A 27,954-nucleotide genomic window follows, 5' to 3' on the forward strand; every position below is an offset into this window, starting at 1 on the left:
CTACCTTGCCTGTTTTATATTAAGGGCATTAATGATTTTAGTGCAATAAACTAAAAGTTAGATGAACATGGTTAAATTAACCCCATATTAATATCTATCAAAGTGGGCAATTAAGCACTTTCAAGAGATTCAATACATGTATCTAGCTTAGTTTATCTCCTTGTGCTTTGTGTGTCAAATTAGCAAAAAGCTTTATTCTCTTTCTGTTGTGGTGATGGAGAAAAAAGAATAGATCTATTTGCGCCTTTCGGCAAGATAGATTCATCTTTGTATTTTCTAAAGGTATGATCTTTTTTCATGATTGGGTATTGTATTCTCTCAGAACCTTGAGAATTTCTTTAACTTTCCAGTGTACTTTATCCCTCTGAGTGCATTGTGTGGGGCATACTCCTCAAATGGGTTACTTATATCATTCATTGAATTTTGGAAAGAAATGAGTTGGGTTTTGATGAGAGTATCATAACGGAAAGTTGTTCAACTGTTTGAGAAGATAAATGCCAATTTTTTGTGGGAATGGGCATATTTCACTGCTAATGTAGTCAAAGAATCATATTAGTGTTTCGTGAAGAATTAATATTTTCGAGAATCCAAATTTTGCTAGACAATTTATATATAACACGTTGCCTTAGGAATTGTTAAATTAAGAAAAAATAATCTTTTTATAATTATGTTGTTTCGTCTTTGATTGTAGAAAACTAATATCAGGAGCAACTGTTAGAGTTTGCCTGAATTTCCTACTTTATTTGAATTTTACCAGAATTGTGTTTTACTTCAAAAAGATTTTCTTGATAGAAAAGGTTTTCTTTGTACAAAAGGATTCTGCCATATCTAACCTTTTCTTGTAGGAGAAGTTTTGAACTTCTATAAATAGGAGATCCTTTCTTCTCATAAACAACACAATAGCATCCACAATGTAGTCATTTAAAGAGTTTTGTTTAGGGGAGATTTTTCTCTCAAATAGTTTTTTATGCTTTTAGATTAGTTTTCAAATGTAGATCAATTGATCAAACCTTGTTAGAATATTATGCGGTTTTAGTATGTTTTTCTTTGTTATCTGATTTATCGTGGTTCAATGTTCGCAATTGATAGCTTCCGCATGACGCCCTGTTATTTTGATCCCAACAGCAACTAGGAAAATGAATATGTGATATCCATCTTATTCCATAATGCGATAAAGCGAAAATAGATCTCTTGGGCTTTTATAATTTGAATAGAAGAAAATATCTTTTTCAAAGAAGATCTCTTGTAAAGTGGTCACAAAACTAAAATGAGTTTGTAAAGGACTAAAAGTCCATTTCTCCCAAAATTGTCCTGATCTCCAAATCCAGTAAGCAGAAGTAGATCCAAGATTTAAGCGTTCAACCTTTAAAGTATTTAGTATTAAATCAGTTGTATTTTAAAGTTATATGTTCATATCTACTGTCGCACCTAAGATCCAAAGGAATCGCTTGAGAACTAACTGGATACTTGAAGTCAGTTTGTGTGCACATAGCCTTATCTTTTCTTTGCAATTTTCGTGGATGTTTACATATAAATTTATGCTCTACGTCAAAACTACAATGTTTAGATGAATCCGGAACCAGTACCCTGCATGAGTCTCCGCCTGTAATTCGATAGATCTTTTTGCCATGTTTGCTCCGGCTTCTTAATTTTGGCATTTTACGAGGGAATTAGCTTGGATCGATTAAACTTAAAACTGCACTTTATCAACTTTTGAAAGTGCCTTATTGGCCTGCATTAAGATTAATATCTATGGAATAATGAAGCAGAAGAAATTGAGGAGCTCGTAGAGGGAAGAATTAAAGAACATATTTTTGACTTCGTAGTTGCATGAGCTGGTGAATTGAGCTATTCCACATAGGTTCCTTGATTGATCAATCATGTAACTTTGAGCTTTCAGCTTAGGTTTTCGTCTTATGAATAAGTAGAATTCGAACTAGTAAATGAGAAGTTTTTAAATATTGTCTATGTGTAGTTGATCTCCTTTACATGCTGCCAAAGTTATCCCATCTATCTGATATATATATAGGTTCGTTGAAATTTGAATTGAGTCTTAAGGGACACAAATCTGCAGTTCACTTTTAATGAATCATAGTACATTTGGACATTTTTCAAATTTGAATTAAGTCTTAAGGGACACAAATCTGCAGTTCACTTTTAATGAATCATAGTACATTTGGACATTTTTCTGAGTTTAACTAGTTTTACTTGTAGGATCTTTTCTAATTCGAACAATAATAGCACCATCCAAGATCAAAAGGTTTTCAAATTGGGCGAGACTCGTCTGCAAGAGGAAAACCAATTCATAAAAGAGAAAATAGTATCCTCATTTATAAGGAGAAGACATAAAGAATAACGACGGACAGAGTGCCAGAAGGCTCTCGGGGAAGAGGCAAATATAGACAGTCTTACCTCTTTACTGGAGAAGCTGATTCAAAAATTCAAAATGAATTCTAATACCTATGGTACATAGATGCTTTTGCTTCCCTTATCATTTATCTTATAACTTATTCTCATTTATTTAAGAAATCAGCTTTCTGTTAAAAGCTTGCTTGAGATATCTCTTGAAAAGGCTACCAAATTTTGGTGTGCTTACTGCCAATTAGGAGTAACATACGAGTCATTTGCATATATGACAGTTATCATATATCTTAGTGGTACCAACTGAAATGGAAGAACTGTATTTTAACTCCTAACTAGGATGCTAGAATTTGCTTTTAATGTTCTTTTCTTTATTATTCTCCTCCAACTTTAGCTTAGATGATAGTTTCTTCCTTGACATCATACTTAATTAAGTTGCCTCAATTGAAAAATGCAGAAATAAAAAGTTCAGAAGTATTTTTCGATCATAAAAGCTCTGTTTGAATTTGAACTGCGCGTTAACTGCAGTATTACTGGAAAGATACATCAGTCCTATTTTAGAAAAAAAAAAAAAGATTTTCCATCACCAAAGATGTGGTGCAGCGGATGGGGCTGCTCCTCCCTTAACCAGAGGTCTCGGGTTCAAGACCTGGGTATGGAAAATTCTTGGTTGGGAGCGCTCCCCCCCCCCCCCCCGCCCGAATGTGGTCCTACGCAGCGCGAATCGGGATATAGTCTGGCTCCAATGCGGGTACCGGACACCGGTAGGAAACCAAAAAAAAAAAAAAAGATTTCCGTTACATATACTGACAGTCTAACAGGCATAAGCAAAGAGGAGTTCTTCTGTATGCTTATATATACAAAAAATCTTATGATAAAAATTAGTGAAGACCCTGCTATGGACTTGGAAAGGACACCATCAGAACAGAGTTCTTTATTTGAAAACTATCAATTATTAACTCAGAGACACAGATACATATTATAGAGTCAGAATCAGCACAGAAAATGCAAAAGAGAGAATTTTGATGCAAATCTTTGGATTGCCTTACCGAAAAAAGATAAAGAGTAAAAAAATGGAAGCAATATAAAAGACAAATATGAAACAAGCAGCACCCTCCTTTTATGATGGAACTGGAAACATCTAGGTTCAAATTCATCTTTCTGCTGTAGACTTAGAGCTTGAACTTTGTGTTAGTGTCAAATTTTTCAGAAGATGATAATACCGGTTCCTGCACAAGTTTAAATGTGATAATACAGTATCAGATCAGAAAAATAGATAAGCAAAATTTTCTGTAAACTTTACAAATAATTAATGCTTATTGATGAGAATTACAGTACTTTTAAATCTTTGACGCATATGCAAGTACTAAACTGCCGCTGAAAAACGTTCTGGATTAACGCTCACAGGTTATAACAAAAGTTTTTCCATTTTTTTTTTACATTTGCCTGAAATTGAAATTTATGGTTGCGTATCTTCCTAGAAAGTTCAAGTTGAGAAAAAGTGCAGAACTACTCTCTGTTTTACATACTGAAAATGTAATTGCTTTGAAGTATCAAGTCACTTAAAAGATGATAAAAGGTAACTATTCATAATAAGTGGAATTAGTAACCTGGAAAATAAGGTGACTAACCTTCTCAAGTAGGTTAAATTGCACTGATTGTGTAAAATTCATTTTAATTGTCATATAAGTTACTAGGCCCTTAGAACTATAGCATTAATTGATGCAGGATAATTTCGAGAATGAATATTTCAGGCAGGGAGATGAGTTACCTGGTCTATCTTGCGTTGGAATACCTTCAGCAGTGGACATCTAGCTTTGTCAACCTTTTCGATTTCGTTGTGCATATAATCAAGTAATTCTTGGTATGTTATATTTGCGTTTTCCTTGAGAGCTTTTATAAATGTGTAAGTCATAGCGCCCATCATCGTTTTTTCTGGAGAGAAAGCCTGCATAATATTCATATTATGGTACTTGGCGATAGGGTACGTAAATCAATCATATGAAGAACCGATCAAAGGGATAGAAACAAATATTACAGAGGTATCTGCAGCTAGTTGATTATCCCTGCAAGCACTGAAACCGATGGCCCTTCCACCACTCGTACCCTTATTAGTTCTGGATGGGGGTCTGTTATCATCCCACCTTTTCCTGTTAAAATCCAGATAACTGACATAAGCGGTGTGATCGAAAATGCTACTGATATCAGGATTCTGCTGCAATATTATTAAAGCTTGTTCCTGATGGAAAATGTTTACAGTTTCTCTCATTTGTAGGGTTAACTAGTAGAAGATTATAGTTTAAGCTCATCTGAAGAGAAAAGTAAAATGCATAACAAATCATAATAAAAAAATGAGTAAATATATGATCCTGTCATTTTTCCAGGTGATAAAACTGTCAGGATTAGATTTTTCTCAATAAATAGTTGGGACAATTAGTTCGTGTGGACATTATAACATGTTAAATAAGGAGAACTAGTTACTTCAAAAAATAAAGTAGGTAACCTGCTATAACATGTTAAATTATACCGTAGTGTCTTAACATTGTTAGTGTAAATAGGTTAAATCCTATGTATATGAAGAATCCAAGTTTGTAGAAACATATGAAACAACTTTTAGAAACTAAAAAGAACTTTGGGATGGTAAGAACATACTCTCTGTTGTATACCCAAGGTAAATCGAGAATAGTTCCACTATGACAAGAGTCGATGATAGCATGAAGTGTAACACCTGGAGTTAGTGGTTTAACAAGAATATCATTGATGGCATTATCAAGGATCATGCCTTTAGTCCTAAAGTCGAGAGGACAGATCGTTTCATCAAAACCATCTAGCTCATCTTCAATAAAATCAGGTTGTCGTAAGCCGTGTCCTGAGAAGTAGAACACCAACGAGTCACCCGATTTAAGGTCTGTCATTAGCCACTTGAAAGCCTCTAGGATGTTTCTCCTAGTTGGAGGTTTATATGCTGCTTCTTCTGCAAGTTGTTTCCATTCAAAAGTAAGGTATGAAAATATTTCTTATTAATCATCATACTGGGAGGTAGATTCAGGATTTAAATTTGATATTTTAGGTTCTTATTCCTAAACCCATTACACTTCCAGGATCTAGGATTATGGATTCAGAATTTTGTATTTGTTGAAAATTTAGTGCTTTCTACGTATATAATTTCATAAAATATTAAATACAGAACTTATAAGTTCAAGTGCAATTTGTTCAGTGTTAAGAACCTTAAAAACTGAACCACAAATAAATCATGAATCTGCTTCTGATCATACTAGCAATAGAGAAACGGGAATACCTGCTAGAATGAGAATGGATTCCTCTGAAAAGCTAAATTTTTGAACCAGCAAGTTCCTCATGCTGTTTACATCATGCAGAGTTCCTCTAAGCCTGAATTTCTCCTTCTTGTAAGACACCCCACAAAGAAGTGCACGCTTCCCACTTGGTGGTGGCTTTGTGAAAATAAGAGACAAACGTGGACTAGTACTTGGAGAACGCGATAGACTGTTCGTTCTCGAACTGTTTCTCCTAATTTTATCTCTGAATCTTCTCATTTTAGAACTGAATCTACCATGTTCTTGGACTGGCAGTGAACTGTCACTATTGCCTAGAGGAATCAGATTGCCACAATGGCAACGAAATAGTTTACTTTGTGCTGGCAGTGGCAGTTGCTGTTGACATTTTTGACATGTCATAGACATTATTTGTAAGTTATAAACTAGCTTTGCTCAGTAAGTAAAGTCAGCAGAGCATAAGTAAGCACTAGGCCAAGTCACTTCACTAGTTGCACAAGTTAGTGAAAGAATGTGGATTGATCAATGTTACTCTATTTAATTAATAAGTAAAAGCAGGAAGATATTCATAAACTTTTTATCAAAATGTGAACATGAGCTGTCCACTTCTCCAAAAGCAAGCCATTTCTAATTGTTTTTTGGTTGATTCTCAATTAAGCTTGTCCCTGCACTTCTACATCGTTGAAATTCTTGTGAACTAGAAAGAAGATGCTGCTACAGAAGCCGGGGATGGAACTGGCTTTGCCTTTCCCATCTCTTTTTGGAAAGTGTAGATTCCTATATTTAGTGTCTCAGTGGTGGAGCCAGAAATTTATATAAGAGGACTCAAAAATATAGTAGGACTTGAGATTTGAACTTGTGACCTTAAGCAACTTCTGAAGCCATGTATGCTACATTAGAATTTTTCCTTATGTCAAGGGGATTCAACAACTTATGTATATACATTAAATTTTGTTTGATCCTATTTACATTGAACCCCCTTCCCTCCACCTAATTCCGCCACTAATTCCGCCACTGAGTGGCTGAGCACAATAGCATATTCAGAACCTTGCCTTGATCACTGAACCGAAAATACAAGGTAATCTCTAGGACTTCATCTTTCGTCTAGACCGATCAATTCATTGGAACGAAGTATGAAGGAATTGATTGAAGTTTGACATGAAGTTATGCTCTAGATAGTACAACTAGTTGTCCTCAGATTGGACGTCTACCTAGCTCACATGTTCCGTACTCCGAAAAGGTCGGAATAAGTTCCGTTGTATATTTGCTCCCGATAAAAAGAAAAAAAAAAAAAAAGATACTGTACTTTATTCCATTTACATGTATAGATGAATACTCGAAGGACTATTTAGGAGTTAACGTGTAAAATGAAGGATAGAACAAATGGTCGACAAAGCGACTTTATTCTTGCTTATATCTAAAGCAAAATATAATGCATTCCCCAGAAAGTCCCTGCTCTTTACGATCATCAAGATTCTGATATGATGAGTGAGATTAATTTGTCAAATGCAAGTGTGAGGGTGAAAAAGGGATTTTATATTTGAACGACCAGCAAGTACAGTAGGCACTAATACTATTCATCAAGAACAAAACATTTAGTTTTGAAAACAATTCTTTCTGTTCTTCAAAACAACCAAGTCTAACTGTTTGTTTTAAGAAAATAAAGATAGTTATACGCTAAAATTTTGTAGTGAAGTATATCTAACACCACCCTGAAGTATACGTGGCATAAGTATTCTCACTTATCCAGAGGCGACAACATCAACAAGAATCACTATTTGTTTAGCACAACAAGGTCCAATTAACAAGAACCATATCTCTCACAGCAAATCTAAAAAGAATCTCCCTAAATTAGTTTAAAACATTCACAATTAAAAAGCAAGATGCTTTTGTTCTTCTGTCCAAAAGGAAGACGAATAGAAGTCCAGAATTAATCTCATGAGAAAAAGAAAAGGATCTTTCCGCAGCCAATTTCATATTCTAATGTTCCTTTACATTATAAATGAAGGATAATGAACAAGATGCTCATCTTCACAAGTGGACTGAAATACTCGTGTCCCTTTTACTAGTTCTGATCATCTGGAAAGACTTTCTATGGTTGACTCCACTGCGTATAACTGTTCTCAAATCTAGTCTAGTAAGAGCCTGTTTCTCAAATCAAATTGGAATTGGTGTAATTACTACCCTAGTAATTATACAGTACTGTAATTATAACTACCTGTTTGTTTATCATAATATAATTACAACAGAATTACAAGCATCGTTTGGCCGTACGTTCGTAATTACACGCTTAGTTTAATTTAAAACTAAAATTTAATTATAAAAAATTTAAAATTAATATTTAAAAAATATGTGCCTTTATAAATGATATTAAATTAGTTATTTAATAATACATTATTTTTTGAAAATATGTTAATGAATAATCATATATTTGTAACTAATATTGTAAAAAATAATTGATATATAATTTGAAATTAATAATATTTTAATTTTAATTGATTATAAAAATTAAAAGCATACTTTTTTGTGAGAACAACATGAGATTGGAGGTTTGACAAAAAAAGAATATTTATAAATGTAATGTCATAACACTATTCAAATGTTTGACAATAATTCTATCAACTGTAAGCCGAAAAATAAACAAATACGCAACGCGAAATAACAAATTAATACGTACTAAAGAAATATTTTTAAAATCGAAAATACAACCTAAATTCAAAATCCGAAAGAATATTTTTAACATACTACTCTTATGTCAAATTCTAACGTTACATAAGAGCTTTCAACGTAACATAAGTAAATACTCCTATAATTCAAAGTAAAGGGAAAATATAAGTCAATAACCTCATTCACAACGAAATTCTACTTTAATAATGTCACTTTTTATATATCAAGTTTGCTAATGACTCATTCTTTCTAATATTAAGAGATGTAGTTTCAAAAAATTAGAATATTAACACGGTTATGCTAAATGAATAAAATTAAAAATTAAAAAAAAAATACGAGCAATTACATGGAACCACAAGAAGAAAGGTTAGAATGAAGAAAGGAAATGAAATATAAATTCTATAAAAGAAAAATATATTTTAAAAAATACAAATGATTAAAAAGTAAAAATAAAAAGAAATTAAATAATAGAAATAAAAAAATAAATTAGAAAAGAAAATAAATTAAAATTAAAAAAATAAATTTAAAAAGAAAACAAATTAAAATAAAATTAAAAAGAAATCAACTAAAAAGTAACCCTGTAATTACAAAGTGTAATTGCACCCAATTCGCCCCCCCGAATTGGAGAGTGTAATTACACCCAATTCCCACCTAAACGTGTAATTACCTTGTCAAACAAATGCGCAGCCAAATCGCGTAATTACACCCAATTCCAATTACCTGGGTGGCTTTCCAAACAGGCCCTAAATGAAAAGCACAGAATTTAAGCCATCAGCCGTGGATAACACAAAATAAAAGCTACGGTACATTAAAAAAACGGCATTGACTCTCATTACTAGACTCTAGGGGTGTTCACGTTTTGGTTAAAAACTGATTTAAACCGAACCAGGTTGATTAAATAAGCCGATATTTACTTGGGTTGGGTTTAGTTTGGTTTTTAATTTTTAAAAACCCATAATATTTGGTTTGGTTTTGATTTTACTAAAAGCAAACCAAAGAAAATACCAAACTGAACCAACAAATTTTATACATAATTTTTATAATAATATATATATGATATATTAATTTTTATAAATACTTTTAAATAATTTATATACTTTTTAAGCAAAATTTTATTTATCTCTAATAGGCTAATGAACTTTATACCTTAAGCCCATTTTTAAAAAAGAACCATGAATTCAAACTCATTTATTCAAAGAAACAACGATGATATTTACCTAAATTTATTTTCTATATTTCTTATAAAATTTATTCACTTAATTAAAATCATAAACGCTAAAACATTTTCTCCATAATGCAAGTAAATTGTAGCTATCACAATAAAAGGGTAATAACGAATTATAAGTTGGAAAAAGATAGAAAATTCTCTCCTAATTGTAGGAAAAAAGCATGAAAGAGAGAAATACCCTTAGTTTTCTTAAAAAAATCGGAAAAACCAACCCAAATCGAACCAAATGTATTATATTTGGTTTGTTTTTAATAATTTTAAAAACCAACTAGATTGGTTTGGTTTTGGTTTTAGCCCAAAATCGACCCATGAACACCCCTAGTCTAGACGTGTCAAAACGTGTTTGCTCAAATTTCACCTAACCTTAAACCCTAAAGGCTAAAGAATTAAACTAGGACGGGTGGCCCTTTTTATTGAAGCGGTCTCAAAATGGCAGAAATTTCAACCAAGCTCCCCAAGGTGCTACGGACTAAGACGAGCCAGCCCTTTTTTTTTCCTTCCAAAATAGCATATTCTAAGTGATTTTTGGTATAATTTGAACATGAAACTTTTTGCAATCTGAAATAAAATCTTCTACCACCCATTCTTGCATGAACTCATATTACAGAAACACAATAAGTTCAAGAGAACAAATCTAAATTACTATTTTTGTTCACTAATTCAAGTCACGTCCAAAAGAAATTAATCATAACATAATTTCTAAGACTAAAAAGTATAACTCCAGTTTTTAAGTAGTAATAAATAAATTCATTCTTTTTTTTTTTTTCATTACTTTTTATCTTTTCATTTAATTTACATATGTTTTCTTAAATATAATTGATTTATTATTCTTTTCTGGCATTAAGGGCTGGCCTCATCCCAAGTTCCCAACCCTTGAGGTTGGGGGGCAAGAAAGGCTGGGCTATTGAGACTCACTTCTAAATGGGCCAAAAAAATCTTAGCCCAACCCTACTTAAATAAAGGGCTTGGTCGGGCTGGTTTGGTATAAATCCACAGTTCCCCTTGCATTGTTTCTCAAATGGACTCCTACATGACCATTGTAACTAGGGAAAATGACCTAATAATACCACTTAAAATATTATATTACAAAACATAAGGATACTTTTCCTTATTTATAAAATATAACAATTTAATTACAAATCCTACCAGATTTGGAAAAGTTAAAAGCCCACTCTAACCCTTCCCTTTTCCCAGCCGCCCACCCTTCCCTTTCTCTTTACCCAACCGCCCACCCTCTCTTCCCCTTCTCTCCATTTTACTCAACCTCTGCTTCAGATCTATTGTGTTTCGCGGTGGTTATGCAGATCTAAACAAACACTATTGAAAAGGCGCAGATCTAGAAAAATGCAAATTTCAAAAAAAAAAAATACCGAGAGAATGGAGCCATCAAATTTCATTCTTCAATACATATGGGTTTGCCATGGAACCAATTTCCACATGAAATTTCTCCAAACACTTCAAATCTTTGCCTGATATACCATCTAGAGGAACCCTATACTTCTGATTTGAGTTTTGACTTGGTGTTGGAATTTTTTAATCTCCTATTTTTTATCGATCTGGAAGGGAAAGGAGAGGGGTTGGAGTCTAGCAGAGAGAGAAGAAAGATAGGGTTAAATTGTTGACCATTTGCTCATTATTAGGTCATTTCCCCCATTTTGCAATCTAAGCAACATGATGCCTTTGCCCAGCCATAGCTTGGCATTCGCTACATACTTGCTACAGTTCAAATATCATCTCCTATTCTGGACATTATTTTGCCTCTTCCATCTTAACGTGAACATTGTGAAAATTGATAAAATAACAATCAATGAAAATTTATTTGCTAAATTAACTATATGAAAGTTGTATACAATGTTGTTATAGTACGCTTGTATGAAATTTTCAAAAACCTAACATGAATTTTTTATAATTTCTGTACAGTTATATGCATATTTCATAATGTTTCTATACAATCTTCAAATTTTGAAGTGAGATTCAAAATTGTATTAAAGTTGTATGATAATTGTATGTTGAGTTTATATGAAATTTGTTTCTTAAATTTTGTATGTTGTTGTAGTTGTATTAAATTTGTATGAAAGATATATATATTATTGTTTTAGTTGTACTAAATTTTCTAAAACCTAATATGAACTTTATACATCATGTATATACAATTATATACATATATCATACCAATTTTATAGAGTTTTTATACAAGACATTTTGACCGAAATTCTAAATCTTAAGCGAGATATACACATTTCATACCGATTTTATACAATTTTTCATACACGAAAAATGTGAGCGAAATTCTAAGCATGGCGTGACATACATAATTCATACAGTTTTCATACACAAACTTTTGAGCGAAATTTTTAAATAGCGAAATATACACATTTCATACAGTTTTCATACACAAATATTTGAGCGAATTTTCCAAGCCTTGAGTGAAAAAAATTTGTATATGTTTTGTAAGAAATCTATTGTTATATTTTGTAAACTGAAAAGTATCGTCATATTTTGTAAATATACCCTATTCATATGTATATATACGTCATTCTCCCTTGTAACTATGCCTTTCTTCAAAGGGAAAAGGACACACAGTGGCCATCAGAAATTTGTTTGGCTGGCGTTTGGGCTTAATACCCCGAGTTGGCCGTTCGGCCCAAAGTATCGCCAAACGCTAGCCTAGCAGCCCAAAAAAAAAAAAAAGGACTATTTATGGCGACTTTGGATCGAAAAGTCGCCACTAAAGATCGACGAAAAAAATTTCCCAAAACATATATAATATGTGTATAATTAGTAAGTATACGTTAATTGAGCCTTCAAGAAATATACAAAACACGTATAATATGTGTATAATTAGTAAGTATACATTAATTATACATTTATCAAAAAGAAATATTACACCAATAATATATTTTCTAATTATAGATTTATTATACATAAATTATACAACAATGATATTATTTCTATATATATACTTTAGGGATATATATTCTCTACGATAATGATACAATTTCTATACATATGATACATTTTTTCTGTGCATATATGGTAGTGATACATATTTTATACAATAGTGATATAATTTCTATACGTATGATACATTTTATATACATATACAGTAGTGGTACATGTACAATAATGATACAATTTATATACATATGCTAGAATCTATATTATATTAAAAGCATGAATTCCCTAACTTGAAAGTTAAATTACATAAATACCCTTCTTAAAAATATTTTTCCTATTAATTAAAAAAACCTAATTACCTTACTGACTAAAAAAAGAAAAGCCAACGCTTCCCAAACGAAAGTGCTCTTTCAGAAAAGTACTTCTTCAGAAAAGTTTTGTCATGCCGAATCCAAATTATTATATCTCCAACTATTCAATGAAAGCATCTTCATTTATATCACTTCACTTTTATGGTTCTTCAGTTACCGATTTTGGCTATTTCTTCTTGGATTATCAATTTGTGCTATTTTTTTGAGTGAGATTTTCCATATTCTCTTAGGAATTGGGGCATCCGAAGAGATGGGTCCATCCAGAGTCAATAGCGGTAGTAAAACTCAGGCACAAAATGAACACGTATGGAACAACTGTAAGCAACTTATAAAACTTTTTTATGATTTACATTAAGAATCAACTACGTTCATAATTATATGTTTTTAATTAACAATGCAGTGGCAAACGTTCTCTTCTCGGAGTCTCCAGGTGGCGTTGGAGTTTTTTACTCTTAACACATCATCTAATCATGTTATTGGTTACAGAGGTACATTTTCTTGGTTAATTGGTTGGAAAGGTTTCTAAAATATAAAAGCAGTGACTTGTACCATAGAATTTAATTCTGGACCACAACATGCTCACTTGCAATCTTTTGTTACGTTAGAGTCTCAATTTACAAAAGTATTGCGCCAACAATTGTATATCTGTATATATATTATACTTTATGGATTGAAACCATTCTAATTTCATTTGTTTCTTCTCTAACTAGATAATTCAAGAAGTCGTTGTATCAAGCAAATGTATATTTGGGCAAAATACCTAAAGATCCTCCTAAACTTCACGCCTTTATTTAGATATCTCTTAAACTATACTTGGTCCCAATGATCCCATGTACTTGTGTTAAAATATCGCACATCAGTGGTTTAACGGATGGGGTGGACTTCTATATGGACTTGGGTAATCCTCCCCTTATAAGCTAGCTTGTTGGGTTGAGTTAGACCCAAGATCCATTTCTTTACATGATATCAAAGCATGACTCATTCCAAATATTGTTTCCCGACTGTGGGCCCCATAGTATAATCGCCTACGCACCAGATGTCCAGCCCGCGTTAGGTGGGGTGTTAAAATATCCCACATCGGTGGTTTAAGGGATAGGTGGACTCCTTATATGACGACAATCCTAAAAGCATAAAGCAACTTTTGAGGTTGAGTTAGGCCTAAGATCCATTTCTATAATCGTTACCTCTCAAACAATAACTGGTTCTAATTACCCCCTATACTTGGCTTTTCTACAATGAATAGACAAGATATATGGAAGGAGATAAGGAAATAGTCGTTGAATGGCTAAATATCACTACAAGAAAAAATATATTTGGCAACAAAATTAATTTTGTTGCCATAGATTGACTATTGTTGCAAAAAGTACTTTTTGACAACAATTTTTTTTTTGTTACATAGACTTTTCCCAACGGCTGTTATTGCAACAACGTGCAACAACTTCTTTTTTTAGTTGTCAAAAATACTTTTTGCAACAATAATCAATACTATTGCAACAAAATTAAATTTTTTGGCAACAAAACAGTTCATTTGCCAACAATAAAACTAAGTTGTTGCCAAATATTAAATTTTTTGTTGCAATTTCTATACTTTTTTGTAGTGTATAGAAGGAAGTGGTATTTTAGATTTTTTACACATCAAATTAATATGATGTGGTACGTTACTTTCACTCTCACGCGCCAAACATCATCTGAAATCACTTGGATTGTTAAAAAACCAAGTACAAGAGGGTAATTAGGACCAATTATTGTTTGAGAGGGTAATGATGATAAAAAAACCAAGCACTATCCCATGTTTGATTACCATATCATAAAAATTGAATTGGATTAGTTGAGTCATTTTTCAGAAGGCTTTTGTTTGAAGGAAGATAAGATTTGTTGAAAAGAAGTTTTAGTTTTGTAAAATTGAGTTCCTTAACGTGAAGTTGAAGTAATATTTGTGCATGTTAATCATTAAAATTTGTTAGAGGTGAATGAAAGTAGCATCTTGTTTGTCATTTAACAAGAAGGTGCTCATAGATATACTGTCAATCAGATGTAATTGTAACAACTGCGCAATGTAATTTGGAGGCAAATGTAAAGATCAACTAAAGAATTTACATGTGTTCTATTATTTGTTTTCGTTTTCTAATTTCAGTTGCTTTTTTCTACTAATCAGGACGTTCGCGGCACGGCAAAAGCTCCAAAATCAGCTATAGCAAGCATCCAGAATAGTAATTGCATGTCCTCTGGTAGTTAATGTGCAAAAGGTAGCCAATTTGATTGCTCTTCTTCTGTTAATTCGATTATTGCTATGCATATCTTGATTTTTATTATAACCATTGTTTATGGTTTTTTCTTATCTTTTCAATAGTTAGATTAGAGGCAGACCATGAACGTTTTATGGTATTATGTATTAAGTTAATACTACTCTACTATTTTAATGCAGATGTATTAATTGGCATTACACATTGGATCTTGTGTTGAGTTGTAATCTTACAGATCCTACGTACTAACAAAGGATTGAAGAGGAAATTGGATGAATGCTTCAAGGATTCACAACAAGATGATGATGCTTAAAGGATTCACAACAAGATGATGATACCAAAAAAGAAAATTGGCAGGTTTTAAACCAGATGGAGAAGTTCAAGAAAGCCAAGATCACTACCCTTCTCTCCTTTTCATTGTGTTCTGTTTCATTAGAATGATTAATTTTACATTGCACTCTTAAGAGGGATATAGATGTCTACAATAACACACTTGGTTATGACATATTAACCGAACATATGAAAGGAACATATACCAGGTATATCGCCAAAAAGAAAGTATTAGCTGAGATACACTTAATTACATGTTTTTACCTCATAAAATTGAAATAAATAAGAAAGTCACATATGTCTAATTTAACTCTGATAGTACATATTCGTAGGTTCAAACGATTTCTAATCATCTTGATATTGGTGAAACAAGTTAGCATACGACAATCCACATTAATCATTCAGAAAAATGTGTACTTTATTCTTTCACGTTTAATTATTTACTCAAAATTTTATCTTAATATTATTGATATTGTTTTACAATGACATGGTATACACGTGCAACGCACGTGCCGAGAAACTAGTTAGTTGAAAAATGGCTAGAAAATGAAATTATTTTGAAAAGGCTAAAAAATGACTTTTAAGATTCTTGGACCATCGGGTGTCAATAGCTTCACCCGGATGGCCATTTGTATCCTTTTCCCTTCTTATGGCAGAACTGGCATTCATATTTTCCATCTCTAATTATGACCCCATCACCTACAGATGGCCCAACCCTGTACCTTCTAGTGGTCCGGTGGTGAAGTGAGAACAGATGCTGTAAATATGCATTCTTTTCTTCAAATGTCAAGTTGCATTTATAACATTCAAAAATGTCTTCAACTTTAAATTCAGGGAGATCATCCAAATCCATCACGCAAACTTCACTGAGAAGCAGGTCTAGAGTAGATGAACTGCGTACAACTGCATGTGCAACTATGTCATGCTTTGTTGCATCACCTTCTTGAGGAGAATGAGAGTTTTCTTGGATGTCTGTCGACAAAAGCTTATGATATAAGTTGGAAAGGGCTCCATCAGAACACGATGCCTTATTTAAAACTATCATTTATCAACTCAGAGATACAGTCACAGATAACATGGATAGAATTATTATCATAGAAAAAAGCCAAATTAAAGAGAGTGTTGATACAAATCTTTGGATTGACTTTCAGAGAAAGATAGAGAAGGGTAAAGAAAAGAAAGCAATATAAGGGACAAGTATGAAACAAGCAGCACCCTCCTTTTATCATGGAGCTGGAAACATCTAGGTCCAAATCCATCTTTCTGCCGCAGAGTTAGAGCTTGAACTTTATGTTAGTGTCGAATTTTTCAGAAGATGATAACATTGGTTCCTGCAAGGTTTAAATGTTAGTACAATATCATATCAGAAAAACAAGTACAAGCAAAGTACTATGTAAACCTTACAAACCATTCATGCTTATAGATGAGAATTATAGCACATCTAAATCTTTGAGACATGCATATACTGTGGTTCTGTACTAAACTGCTGATGAAAAACATTCTCAATATTAGCTGAAGGGATATAACACAAGTTTTTCATTTTCTGGACATTTGCTTGAAATCTTGTGGATGAATGATTGTCCATCTCTCTAGAAGAGGTAAAGTTGAGTAAAAGTGCAGAACTGTTCGAACTTTTATATACTAACAATGTATAATTTTTTATACTATCAAGTCACTTAAAAGGTCATTAAATGTAACTATCCATAATAAGTGATATTAGTAACCTGGAAAATAAGGCAAGTTCTTCTCCTTGCACTGATTGTGTAAAAATTCATTTAAATTGTCAATAGAACTTACTAAAGCCTTAGACCAATAGCATCAATTGATCCAGGATAATTTTGAAAAGGAATACTTTAGGCAGGGAGATGAGTTACCTGGTCTATCTTGCCTTGGAATGGCTTCAGCAGTGGACATCTAGCTTTGTTAACCTTTTCGAGTTCGTTGGGAATATAATCAAGTAATCCTTGGTATGTTATATTTGTGTTTTCCGAGAGAGCTTGTATAAATGTGTGTAAGTCATAGCACCCATCATAGTTTTTTCAGCAGAGAAAGCCTGCATAACATTCATATTATTATTGTACATGGGGATAGGGTATGTAGATCAATCATACAAAGAAACCAATTAAAGGATGGAAACAAATAATATTACAGAGGTTTCTGCAGCTAGTTGATTATCCCTGCAAGCACTGAAACCGATGGCCCTTCCACCGCTCGTACCCTTATTAGTTCTGGATGGGGGTCTGTTATCAGCCCAACTTCTCCTGTTAAAATCCAAATAACTGACATAAGCAGTGCGATTGAAAATGCTACTGATTATCAGGATTCTGCTGAAATATTAGTTTGCCTGAGCTTGTTATTGATGGAAATGCATACTACTAGTTGCTCTCATTTGTAGGGTTAACTAGTGGAAAAGATTATAGTTTAATCTCATCCCCGAGAAAAAAGTAAAATGCATAACAAATCATAGTAAAAAAAATAAAAATAAAAAAGAGTAAATGTATGCTTATGTGATTTTTCCAGTTGATAAAACTGTCAAGATTAGGATTTTCTCAATATACAGTTGGGACAATTAGCTTGTTTAGAGAAAAGTAGTAATTTACAAACCCAATCGCACATTAACTATCTTAGCAGATTTAAAATCGATGCATAAGGTGTCAAATATTATGGACTTGTGGACTAGAGGTCTATATATATATATATATATATATATATATATATATGATTGTTTGCATAAGGTGTCAAATATTATGGACTTCTGGACTAGAGGTCTATATATATATATATATATATATTGATAGTTTAAAATAATTTTTTATACCATCAAGTCACCAAAAGGATAACTACAGGTAAGTTCTCATATTAAGTAGAATTGGCTACTTAAAAAATAAATAGGCAACCAGCTAAATAAGCTTATAACATGTCAAATTACACTGCTATTGTAAGATTTCTCATTGTTAGTGTAAATAAGTTAAATCCTATGTATTTTTGAAGATTCCAAGTTTGAAGAAACATATGAAACAACTGTTAGAAACTAAAAAGAACTTTGGGAGGGTAAGAACATACTCTCTGTTGTATACCCAAGGTAAATCGAGAATAGTTCCACTATGACAAGAGTCGATGATAGCATGAAGTGTAACACCTGGAGTTAGTGGTTTAACAAGAATATAATAGTTGGCATTATCAGTGATCATGCCTTTAGTCCTACAGTCAAGAGGACAGATCGTTTCATCAAAACCATCTAGCTCATCATCAATAAAATCAGGTTGTTGTAAGCCGTGTCCTGAGAAGTAGAACACCAACGAGTCACCCGATTTAAGGTCGGTCATTAGCCACTTGAAAGCCTCTAGGATGTTTCTCCTAGTTGGAGGTTTATATGCTCCTTCTTCTGCAAGTTGTTTCCATTCAAAAGTAAGGTATGAAAATATTTCTTATTCATCATTATACTGGGAGGCAGATTCAGTATTTAAATTTGGTAGTTTAGGTTCTTATTCCTAAACCCGTTACACTTCCAGGAACTAGGATTATGGATTCAGAATTTTGTATTTGTTGAAAATTTAGTGCTTTCTACGTATATAATTTCATAAAATATTAAATAATGAACTTATAAGTTCAAGTGCAATTTGTTCAGTGTTAAGAACCTTAAAAATTGAACCACAAATAAATCATGAATCTGCTTCTGATCATACTAGCAATAGAGAAACGGGAATACCTGCTAGAATGAGAATGAATTCATCTGAAAAGCTAAATTTTTGAACAAGCAAGTTCCTCATGCTGTTTATATCATGCAGAGTTCCTCTAAGCCTGAATTTGTAAGTCACCCCACAAAGTTGTGCACGCTTCCCACTTGATGGTGGCTTTGTGAAAATAAGAGACAAACGTGGACTAGTACTTGGAGAACGCGATTGACTGTTCTTTCTCGAACTGTTTCTCCCAAATTTATCTCTGAATCTTGTCATTTTAGAACTGAGTCTACCATGTTCTTGAACCGCTGACCCATCACTATTGACTAGAGGAATCAAATTGCCACAATAGCAACGAAATAGTATACTTTGTGGGGGCAGTGGCAGTTGATGTCCACATTTTTGACATGCCATAGACATTACTTGTACCAGGGATAAACTAGCTTTGCTCAGTAAGTAAATTATATACTACAAACTTCTTTTTACCCTATTTATGTTGAACCACCTCCCTTCACCTAGTTCCGCCATTGAGTGGCTGAGCACAATAGCATATTCAAAACCTTGTCTTGAAGTGAAAAAAGAAAGTTAAACTTTATGACTTGATTTTCTCCTAGATTGATCGATTAATTGGATCGAAGTACGAAGGAATTGATTGAAGTTTGACATCAAGTTACACTCATCTATCTAGCTTGCCATTTTCCCCTATATCATAAAGGTCGTCAGAATAAGTTCCATTGTATATTTGCTCCTGATTAAAAAAAAAAAAAAAAAAGGTATTGTACTTTATTCCGTTACATAATACTCCTGAATATCGGAAGGAATATGTATTATTTAACGTGAAAAGTGAAGGGTAGAAAAAATGGTCAAAAAGGAGATTTTATTCTAGCTTATATCTAATGCACAAGTGTAGCATGCAGTTTATCACTTAATCGATAAGCAAAATACCATATATTTCCCAGAAAGTCCCATGATCATCTTCTGACAAGATCGGTGAAATTAATTTGTCAAACGCAAGTGTAAGAGTGAGAGTAAAAGAGGGGATATTATATTTGAATGGCCAGCAAGATCAGTGAAATTAATTTGTCAAATACTATTTGGCATCAAGAAACAAATGTTTAGCTTTAAAACAATTCGTTTTGTTATTCAAAACAAACAAGTCTTGACTGTTTTGTTTTAACCAAGAAAAGGATAATAGATAATTTTTCACCCTGAATTTTTGTCGAATTTTTAGTTACATGCTAAAGCGATTCAGTACCTAACGTACGTGTTTAAAGTGTTGTCTAACACTACCCTGAGAGTACACGTGGCATAAGTATTCTAACTTCTCCAGAGGTGTGAACATCAACAAGAATCGCTCTTACGTTAACACAAGAAGGTCCAATAAACAAGAGTCTTATCTCACACAACAAATGAAAAAAAAACTCCCTAAAGTACTAGTTTCGAACATTCGCGATGCAAAGGGAATTAGAAAGTTTTGTTCGTCTGTCCAAAAGGAAAGGATCTTTCCACAGCCAACTTCATATTTAATGTTCCTTTTGCATTATAAATGAAGGATAATGAACAAGATGCTCATCTTCACAAATGAACTGAAATACTCCACTTCATACGACTGTTATCAAGCCTAGTATAAATAGAAAGCACAACATCTAGGCCATCAGCTATTGGATAACCAAAACTAAAAGGCTACATTAAAAGGCATTGACTCGTTACCAGGGAAACTTCACGAAAAATAGTGCTTCACACATGATTGAGATGGTTGGAATCCCTCCAACCTTAATTGAAGGTCTCGGGTTCGAGCCCTAGGATTGGAGAAGAACCTTTTGATAGAGAGTGCTCTACCCCCTTAGTGGGCCGATCCGGTGTGAATGCAGACAATCAAGCCAATGGGCTTCAGATACAGATGGTTAAACCAGAAAAAGAAAATGGTAGAAAGCCAAGGACCCTCTCAAGATATAACTAGATTCTAAAGGGCCTCATAGAGCCAATCGGTGACATACGTAAACAGATATATACACATAACCAAAATATACACTGTTCAATTCATATATAGAGACACATCTGCTGTCCTCTGTAATTTAACATACCAGAATGCGGGATACTACAAACTACACTATTGCATAGATGAATCTACAGCAAGCTGCGGATTCCAGCTAAAATTCCATCTCCTAAGAAAAGAGCACATGCATGCTTTGTAACATCCATCTCTTTAGGGGGAAAATAGACCTGCATCTCCTGTAATTAGATGAAAAATGCCAAGTCAGTAAAATAAGCTTGATAAAGCATAAACTAATACGGAGTAGTAGTAGCATGAGCCTTTTTTCACAGTTGAGACATGTGAAGAAGGAAAGAAGTGGCAAAAAGATTTGTTTGTTACTGATTAAAGAAGCTACAACTTAAGCAAGTCAAGGAATTACCACATGTATAAGGACATTCATCAGCAAGCCCGACGAGATGGCCCAGTGGAAAATCAGAAACCATGAGGACTCAAGGAAAGACCACTCTCCAGATGTCCAGATATTTTAGCCTTGCAGTCTGGACACATAAATCCAATTGAATCTGAATGAGCTTCTGTATCATAAGCTTCGAGCTTGAACTCCGCTCTGCACCACACACATATTGTTGAAAGCTGATCTTCCATGTTTAAAATGATTCCTCCAGAATCAAATCCAACCGATGCAAAAGCCTCTTCCATCCTTGCATCATTACTCAACCCCATAGAAGCTACGGGTAAAGAAGGAGATTCATGACCAACATCAAAGCTGTATTCAAAGTGTTCTATCTCATCCAGCCTAAACTCCTCGAACCCTGTTCCATTATCCAGAGTCTGACCAATAGCAGAAACTTCGCCATCGTCCTACAGAGGTTTTAGAAAAAAATAGATTACTAACCCGTGAAATTAGGGAATTAGTTGAACAAGAGGTAACAGGAATTTTAGTATCTATCAACCAGAATGATCGTGAAATAAGCTAATATCCAAAGCCTTGCTGCATAACACCCAACACGACAGCGGTCTGCACTATTGGAATTGCCAATAACAGCGATAATTCTCAAAGATTTAGAGCCTTCGAACAGTTAGCATAGTGGAACTAAGATAACACAAGTTAGATTAATGTAAGCAAAGCAAGAGGATAGTAACACGTTCCCTACTTAAGTAGATGCTACAATGAGTGGGACTAAAAGTTATAACATCTTAAAGATTCCTAAGGATGATAAACTGGCGCATAAAAAGGTCTCACCCATGGTGCATCAGGTAGGTTGGGTTATCAATAAGCAGAAAAAAAAAAAAGTAGCCAACGTTGATCAGTATCAACAGAGAAATGCACGTGTTCCCTGCTTGTTACTGGACTGTAGGCATATCGAAATGCTGATCAAACAAGGGATGTATTTAGAGGCTTGGTAAACCCTGAGAGAGTGAGAGTAGAGGGGTTGTTTTAACATAAAAAACCATTTTCTGAATGCAATAGTTGTCTGCTGGCAAACACATATTTTGGACACCCTTATATCCAACCTATAGATTTTGTTTCCAGACAGATTGAAGAGTAAGCACATTATAGCTTTGGCCAAATTGACCTGAAATAGTCATCATGACCAAGTCATAGCATTCTTCATTCGCACCTATCTTGGAGATGAACAAAAGACAAAAGAGACCCTAATACATAAACTCTTAGGTAGGATAACCAATTAAGTTTTGAAAAATAAAAAATGATCAGGAATCAACGAAGTTGAGCATTTGTCAGAAACTCAGTAAAGGAGGAAAAATTGCGCGGGCGTCACTTGGTGCATTCTTTAAAGGATAAAAACAAAGAGCAAGGTCGTCCTCAGCATCTATGAGATAAATGTATGACCTCTACAGATGCAGAAAATGCATCTTTACCTCATTTGATTCTGAAAGAATGCCAGTAGAGTTGTCGAATGGTTGCACTTGCACCATATGCTCTGAAAAGCTAGCTAACTCATCTTGAGTAGCATTTTGCTGAAAAGTGAATTCTATATTCTGGGACTCCACATCATTATTTGCTTCAGTCAGGCTCTGTCCAAGACAAACTGCTAGCGGGTCATTCCCATCCTTCTTCATGTCATCACTCTCAGGATGCTCAAAAGTACTATGAGATGGTTGCACCATAGACAACAAGGAGCAGGTTAACCCATTCGGAGTAGCATTGTCCTGAAAAGTTAGTTCCATAGTTTCTGATTCAACATCATTTGCTTTAGTCAGGCTGTTCCCCTCACCCACTGCTACCTTGTCAGTTCCATCCTTCTTCACGTCACCATCCTCAGAGTGCTCAAAATCATTATACAACGACTGCACCGTAGAGACTGAAGAGCTAGTTAATGCATTCTGACTAGCAATTTCCTGAAAAGTTAGTTCCACGGTCTGTGGTTGAACATCATCATTTTCTTTTGTCTGCTCTTTTCCCAGGCCCTCCACTGCCTTGTTGCTTCCAGCCTTCTTGGCCTCATCATCCTCAGGCTGCTCAGAATCATTGGTTGAGATCATTCTCGGATTGAACTTGTTGGCCAAGATCTCACCACTCTTATTTTTATCTACTCCCATGCAGGTATTATCAAGCTGATCTCTGCCTTGTTCAAGACATGTTTCAATGTTCGACCTCGCAACTTGGTCAATGTTGGTAGCCATATTTCCATCCAAGTCCATTGAAGTACTAGATGGCATGCTGCTGCCCTTGGTCGCAGGTCTGGCACTAGAAGTTTCTACAACTGAATTTTGGGCAATTTCAATTAAAGCATCCATTTTACATGTTGAAGGCAACCCATCATGATGTGGAGATTGAACACCCTTGTCTGCTGCAACAGCAGCAGCTACATCCACAGTTCCTCTTGCATTGTTTCTCACATGGACTCCTACATGACCATTGTAACTACGCCTTTCTTCAAATACCTTATGGCAGAACTGGCATTCATATTTTCCATCTCTAATTATGACCCCATCACCAACAGATGGCCCAACCCTGTACCTTCTTGTTGTGCGCTGGTGAAATGAGAACAGATGCTGCAAATATGCATTCTTTTCTTCAAATGTCAAGTTGCATTTATAACATTCGAAAATGTCTTGAACTTTAACCTCAGGGAGATTATCCATCTCCATCAAGCAAACTTCACTGAGATGTAGGTCTAGAGTAGATGAACTGGGTACAACTGCATGTGGAACTATGTCATGCTTTGCCACATCACCTTTTTGATGAGAATGAGGATTTTCTTGGATGTTTGTTGACAACACCAAACTGGTATCACCGTGGAAGCTACTCACACTTTTAGAAACAGTGGCATCAACTTGCTGGTTTGCTTCACCAGACAAAAAGTGGGACCGCAAGTATGATGAAGCCTCTTTGCATGATATAAACTGTTGACCAGTAGGGCTAGCAGAGAAAATTGCCAAAGTAAGAAGAAAATACTGGACTTGCACTCAAAACAAGAGAGAGGCAGTAAACATCTTATAATTAGGACATAAACACTGTTTCAAATCGATCAAGCAGCATATCCAGTGAATTATCATCATAAATACAAAATCCGGTAAGTCAATTAACAAATTTATAAGTTCGAATATACAGCATATCCTACATATCCATCAACCATCTGTCACCAAATGGAACCCCATGTTATGTCCTTAATCCTTACAATATTACAATAGAAAATTTTAATGTGATCCAGATCAATAGTGTTAAAGGCTTCTTTTTTTTTTTTTTTAACAGATAGTGTAAAAGGCTTTCTGATTCAACACAGCAGTGCTTCTGGTTGTTTCCCCGAAATAGGAAAGACCAAAAGAGACAAATAACCCTCTGCCACTATGAAGAAATTAATAACTCGAGAGAAATTTTTCGGTTAAAAAAAAAAAATTAATTGACAAATGTACATTATCATGTTGCAAAAGGATGGCTCCTAAAACTAGGTTTTGATAGGAATTGTAATGGAAATCTTCATAATATGTTTTCAGCAACCAAAAGAAAGCGAACAAAGTATACCCTAGTATTTGCAAATGCGAGAAATGCATCAAGCAACAGATAGAAATAGATTTCAAGCTTTTTGATCTACAACAAATAAGATCTGTGAAACTTCACAACGGCATTGTCTTTATCAAAGGGCCATTAAAGAGAAGGCTTGACATACAACTAAAAAATTAAGTACCACCATGTGCAGCACACCTAATTATTTTAGCATCCATGAAACTATACATCTGTACTTGGATAACAAAAAGGACCTCAGACTGTTTGAGCATATTATTCCTTTCACGAACAAACGAAAGTCTGTATAGAAATTATATTAATATGTTAATGAGCTAGTAAATCTTTTCAAGACCAAAATGGTAATGTGCTCAAAAGCTTCAAGTTTTTGTCCTAAATCATCCTTAATCAAAATGAACTTCACAAGGGAAGGACTGTCTAGTGAAAAAGGAACTGACCTAAGTTGCGCGGACTCTCCGTTTTATCTCGACACTAGTCGGGAGCTGGTGCTGGAGCGGGATACGTCCGGGATACGGTCAACCAAGTTCGGACACTTTGACCGGAGTCCATCGACAAATTTGGGGGAAAATTGAGATTTTGATTTCTCAAGATTAAAGATAAAACAGATTTAAGATAAGGGAAATTACATAACTTTAATATTATAGTACTTTTGTCTCATTTTTGCTGCTTCGTGTTTTTCTCTCAACATTTATAACTCTACTTTTTTATACTTTTGAATTTTCTTAGCCGAATCCCAGCACTCGGAACTGCACCCCGAATCTTAAAATGTAAATTTTGCCGAATCCGACACTCGGATCCGAACCCGTATCATTTGAGTCAACTAGGGAGCAAAGCGGGAAAGGACCATTGCACAAACGGGCTGGTGCAGTTCTGCCAATATTTCGGTCTTCATAATTCCAGAGAAGAAATACTAGGGACAGAGGTTCATTTACTCGCACCAAGCTGTACAGGAACTTATTCAAGGTAGAATCAAGATTTTCGAGTTAAAAGTAGGTTTCCATTAATCAGCTATAATGAGTTCCCTGTGAAATTGAGCGATTATCTAAAGCTAAGTAATTATGCTAAATCTGGTAATACTTCAATCTCAGCCAACTCTTGCATCCACTAACTTGAAAATGGTGATCTTCAAGATGCAACACAATCATATTACCTATTTCACTGATCCTAGAAAATTCAACAAGTGGAATTATCCAATCATTCCTACTGTCCTGCATTTAGGCTACAATATGTTCAGGATTGAGATTCCATGAGCTATGTACCCGGTTCTTGAGGAAGAAACCTCAAGGGAGCCACCCCATCCCAAAAGCATGCACTGTATCAGTGCATATACTTCTGGTAATCAAATATAAAGTATGCACAAGCTCGTCAAAGAACTAACATTTTCACAACAAAACATGCAAATTCATGATACTTCAACAAACACGTGCAATGAAATTGCAACACATAAAATCTGCGTAAATCTAGTTAGTATTTAACAAACACGCAACAGAATAAAATCTGCGTAAATCTAGTTAGTACATACTACCTAATTTCAAAGTAAACACCAATGAACCACATAACCCTAATGCATAACCATGCTCTAAATGCCACTAAACAGTCATCGGGGTAAAAATCTACCCAACCACCGTGTTTTTTTTTTTTTTTTTGTGTGTGTGTGTGTGTGGGGGGGGGGGGGGGGGGGGATTCGCCACACACGTCACTTGTGTTGCCTCATGCGCCTAGTTCAGTTTTGTCTTATATTTTTGCACACGCACATTTTATATACACGCACGTAAATACAATCATATATCTTATATCTATACATACGTGCATGTGCGTGTGTAATATATTTGTACGTAATGAACCGCATAACCGTAACGCATAAAAGCTTATAAATGAACATGCAATTAACAAGCAAAAGTAACAAAGTCAAAAAGCTTAACAACCTCACGTATCTGCGACAATAGACCCAAACGCGACCATCTCGTCTACGTAGGGCTAACAAGAGCTTCCAACCAATAGGCAATGTATCACCAAATCCACTAGCATCAACATATTTCCTCCTCTTCCTTCTACTACACCATTGCCCTTCCAAATCCCTTACAAAACCAAGTACCTCTTCTTCAGTCTTTAACCCAACAGTCCTTTTCTCCAATTCCCCATTATACAGTTTATCCCCATTACTCTCTAAATTGTTTAAATCAACCACCTCACCATTTTTATTCACAATTACCACATCACTCCTAACCCTATTATCTTTCACCTGTTTATTATCCTTATGTTTACGTCCTCTTTTCCTTTTTTTATCACACTCATTCATCAATTTTTCTTGAATTCCCGGCTGTGTGGCAGGAAAGGTAACACTTGGCGGCGGTGGCGGCGGAGGTGGAGGCGGTGGCGGCGGCGGCGGCGGTGGAGAGTTAGAATTAGGGTTGTTTATGAAGTACTTAAGGAAATGAAGAATTGAGTGAGTTTCCGGGTCGGATGATGAACCGGGTTTGGGTTGTGACGTGGAAGGGTGATGACCTGGCACACGAGAACGGTGGTGTTGGTGACGGAGACGGGAATAAGTTTGACGGCGGCTACAGGTGGATTCATTGAATAAAGAACGATCAATTTGGGGAATAACGACGTCGTTAGCATGACGGAGATTGTAAGCTGAGTTAGAACAAAGGGAAAGGGCGTGGAGTTCAGATTGGGAAAGTTTAGTGATGTCTATGTGAGCTAGGGATTCTAAATTGGGTTGACGGGTTGGTGCAACTGTTGCCATTTTTTTATGAGAATTGAGAATTCCGACAGGGAGAATAAGGTGGTGGTGTTGGTTATGGTTATAGACTTACAGGTGGCTACGTTGTCTGAAGGACATAACTTAAAAATGAAATGAATACTGCAAGTATACTATATATACTAGTATGGTGAATAG

General features: G+C 34.6%; 2 protein-coding genes, 1 long non-coding RNA gene and 1 pseudogene across 3 annotated transcripts; 1 reads left to right on the forward strand and 3 right to left on the reverse strand.

Moving 5' to 3' along the window:
- Positions 1-18: 18 nt before the first annotated feature.
- LOC132064688 (uncharacterized) lies at positions 19-2,696 on the forward strand. The gene is made up of 2 exons (XR_009416605.1): positions 19-282; positions 2,215-2,696. It is a non-coding gene; the product is annotated as an uncharacterized LOC132064688 (long non-coding RNA).
- A 581-nt stretch (positions 2,697-3,277) lies between these two features.
- LOC132064687 (metacaspase-1-like) lies at positions 3,278-6,447 on the reverse strand. Its single transcript, XM_059457772.1, has 5 exons — positions 5,660-6,447; positions 5,014-5,335; positions 4,400-4,511; positions 4,133-4,309; positions 3,278-3,590 (listed from the first exon to the last, which is right to left on the reverse strand). The coding sequence occupies exons 1-5, from the start codon at positions 6,060-6,062 to the stop codon at positions 3,534-3,536; spliced, it is 1,071 nt and encodes a 356-aa protein (XP_059313755.1). The 5' UTR covers positions 6,063-6,447; the 3' UTR covers positions 3,278-3,533.
- A 10,007-nt stretch (positions 6,448-16,454) lies between these two features.
- LOC132062781 (metacaspase-1-like) lies at positions 16,455-19,768 on the reverse strand (annotated as a pseudogene).
- A 1,288-nt stretch (positions 19,769-21,056) lies between these two features.
- On the reverse strand, positions 21,057-27,920 carry LOC132064689 (uncharacterized). The gene is made up of 4 exons (XM_059457773.1): positions 26,978-27,920; positions 22,946-24,449; positions 21,486-21,925; positions 21,057-21,303 (listed from the first exon to the last, which is right to left on the reverse strand). The coding sequence occupies exons 1-3, from the start codon at positions 27,799-27,801 to the stop codon at positions 21,539-21,541; spliced, it is 2,715 nt and encodes a 904-aa protein (XP_059313756.1). The 5' UTR covers positions 27,802-27,920; the 3' UTR covers positions 21,057-21,303; positions 21,486-21,538.
- Between the last annotated feature and the right edge of the window lie 34 nt (positions 27,921-27,954).

Source organism: Lycium ferocissimum, chromosome 7 (genome assembly GCF_029784015.1).
Source record: "Lycium ferocissimum isolate CSIRO_LF1 chromosome 7, AGI_CSIRO_Lferr_CH_V1, whole genome shotgun sequence".
NCBI lineage: Eukaryota > Viridiplantae > Streptophyta > Magnoliopsida > Solanales > Solanaceae > Lycium > Lycium ferocissimum.

Bases quoted from the DNA above. Each gene is read 5' to 3' on its own strand.
- LOC132064687 (XM_059457772.1), bottom strand. From the start codon at position 6,062: ATGTCTATGACATGTCAAAAATGTCAACAGCAACTGCCACTGCCAGCA. The intron at 4,310-4,399 runs GTAATATTTGTT...AATATTATGCAG, and splicing joins AACTAGCTGCAGATACCTCT to GCTTTCTCTCCAGAAAAAAC. The intron at 3,591-4,132 runs GTAACTCATCTC...AAACTTGTGCAG, and splicing joins TCCAACGCAAGATAGACCAG to GAACCGGTATTATCATCTTC.
- LOC132064689 (XM_059457773.1), bottom strand. From the start codon at position 27,801: ATGGCAACAGTTGCACCAACCCGTCAACCCAATTTAGAATCCCTAGCT. The intron at 24,450-26,977 runs GTTGTTAAGCTT...TTTCTCTGCTAG, and splicing joins TATTGTCGCAGATACGTGAG to CCCTACTGGTCAACAGTTTA. The intron at 21,926-22,945 runs GTAAAGATGCAT...AAACCTCTGTAG, and splicing joins TTCTTTCAGAATCAAATGAG to GACGATGGCGAAGTTTCTGC.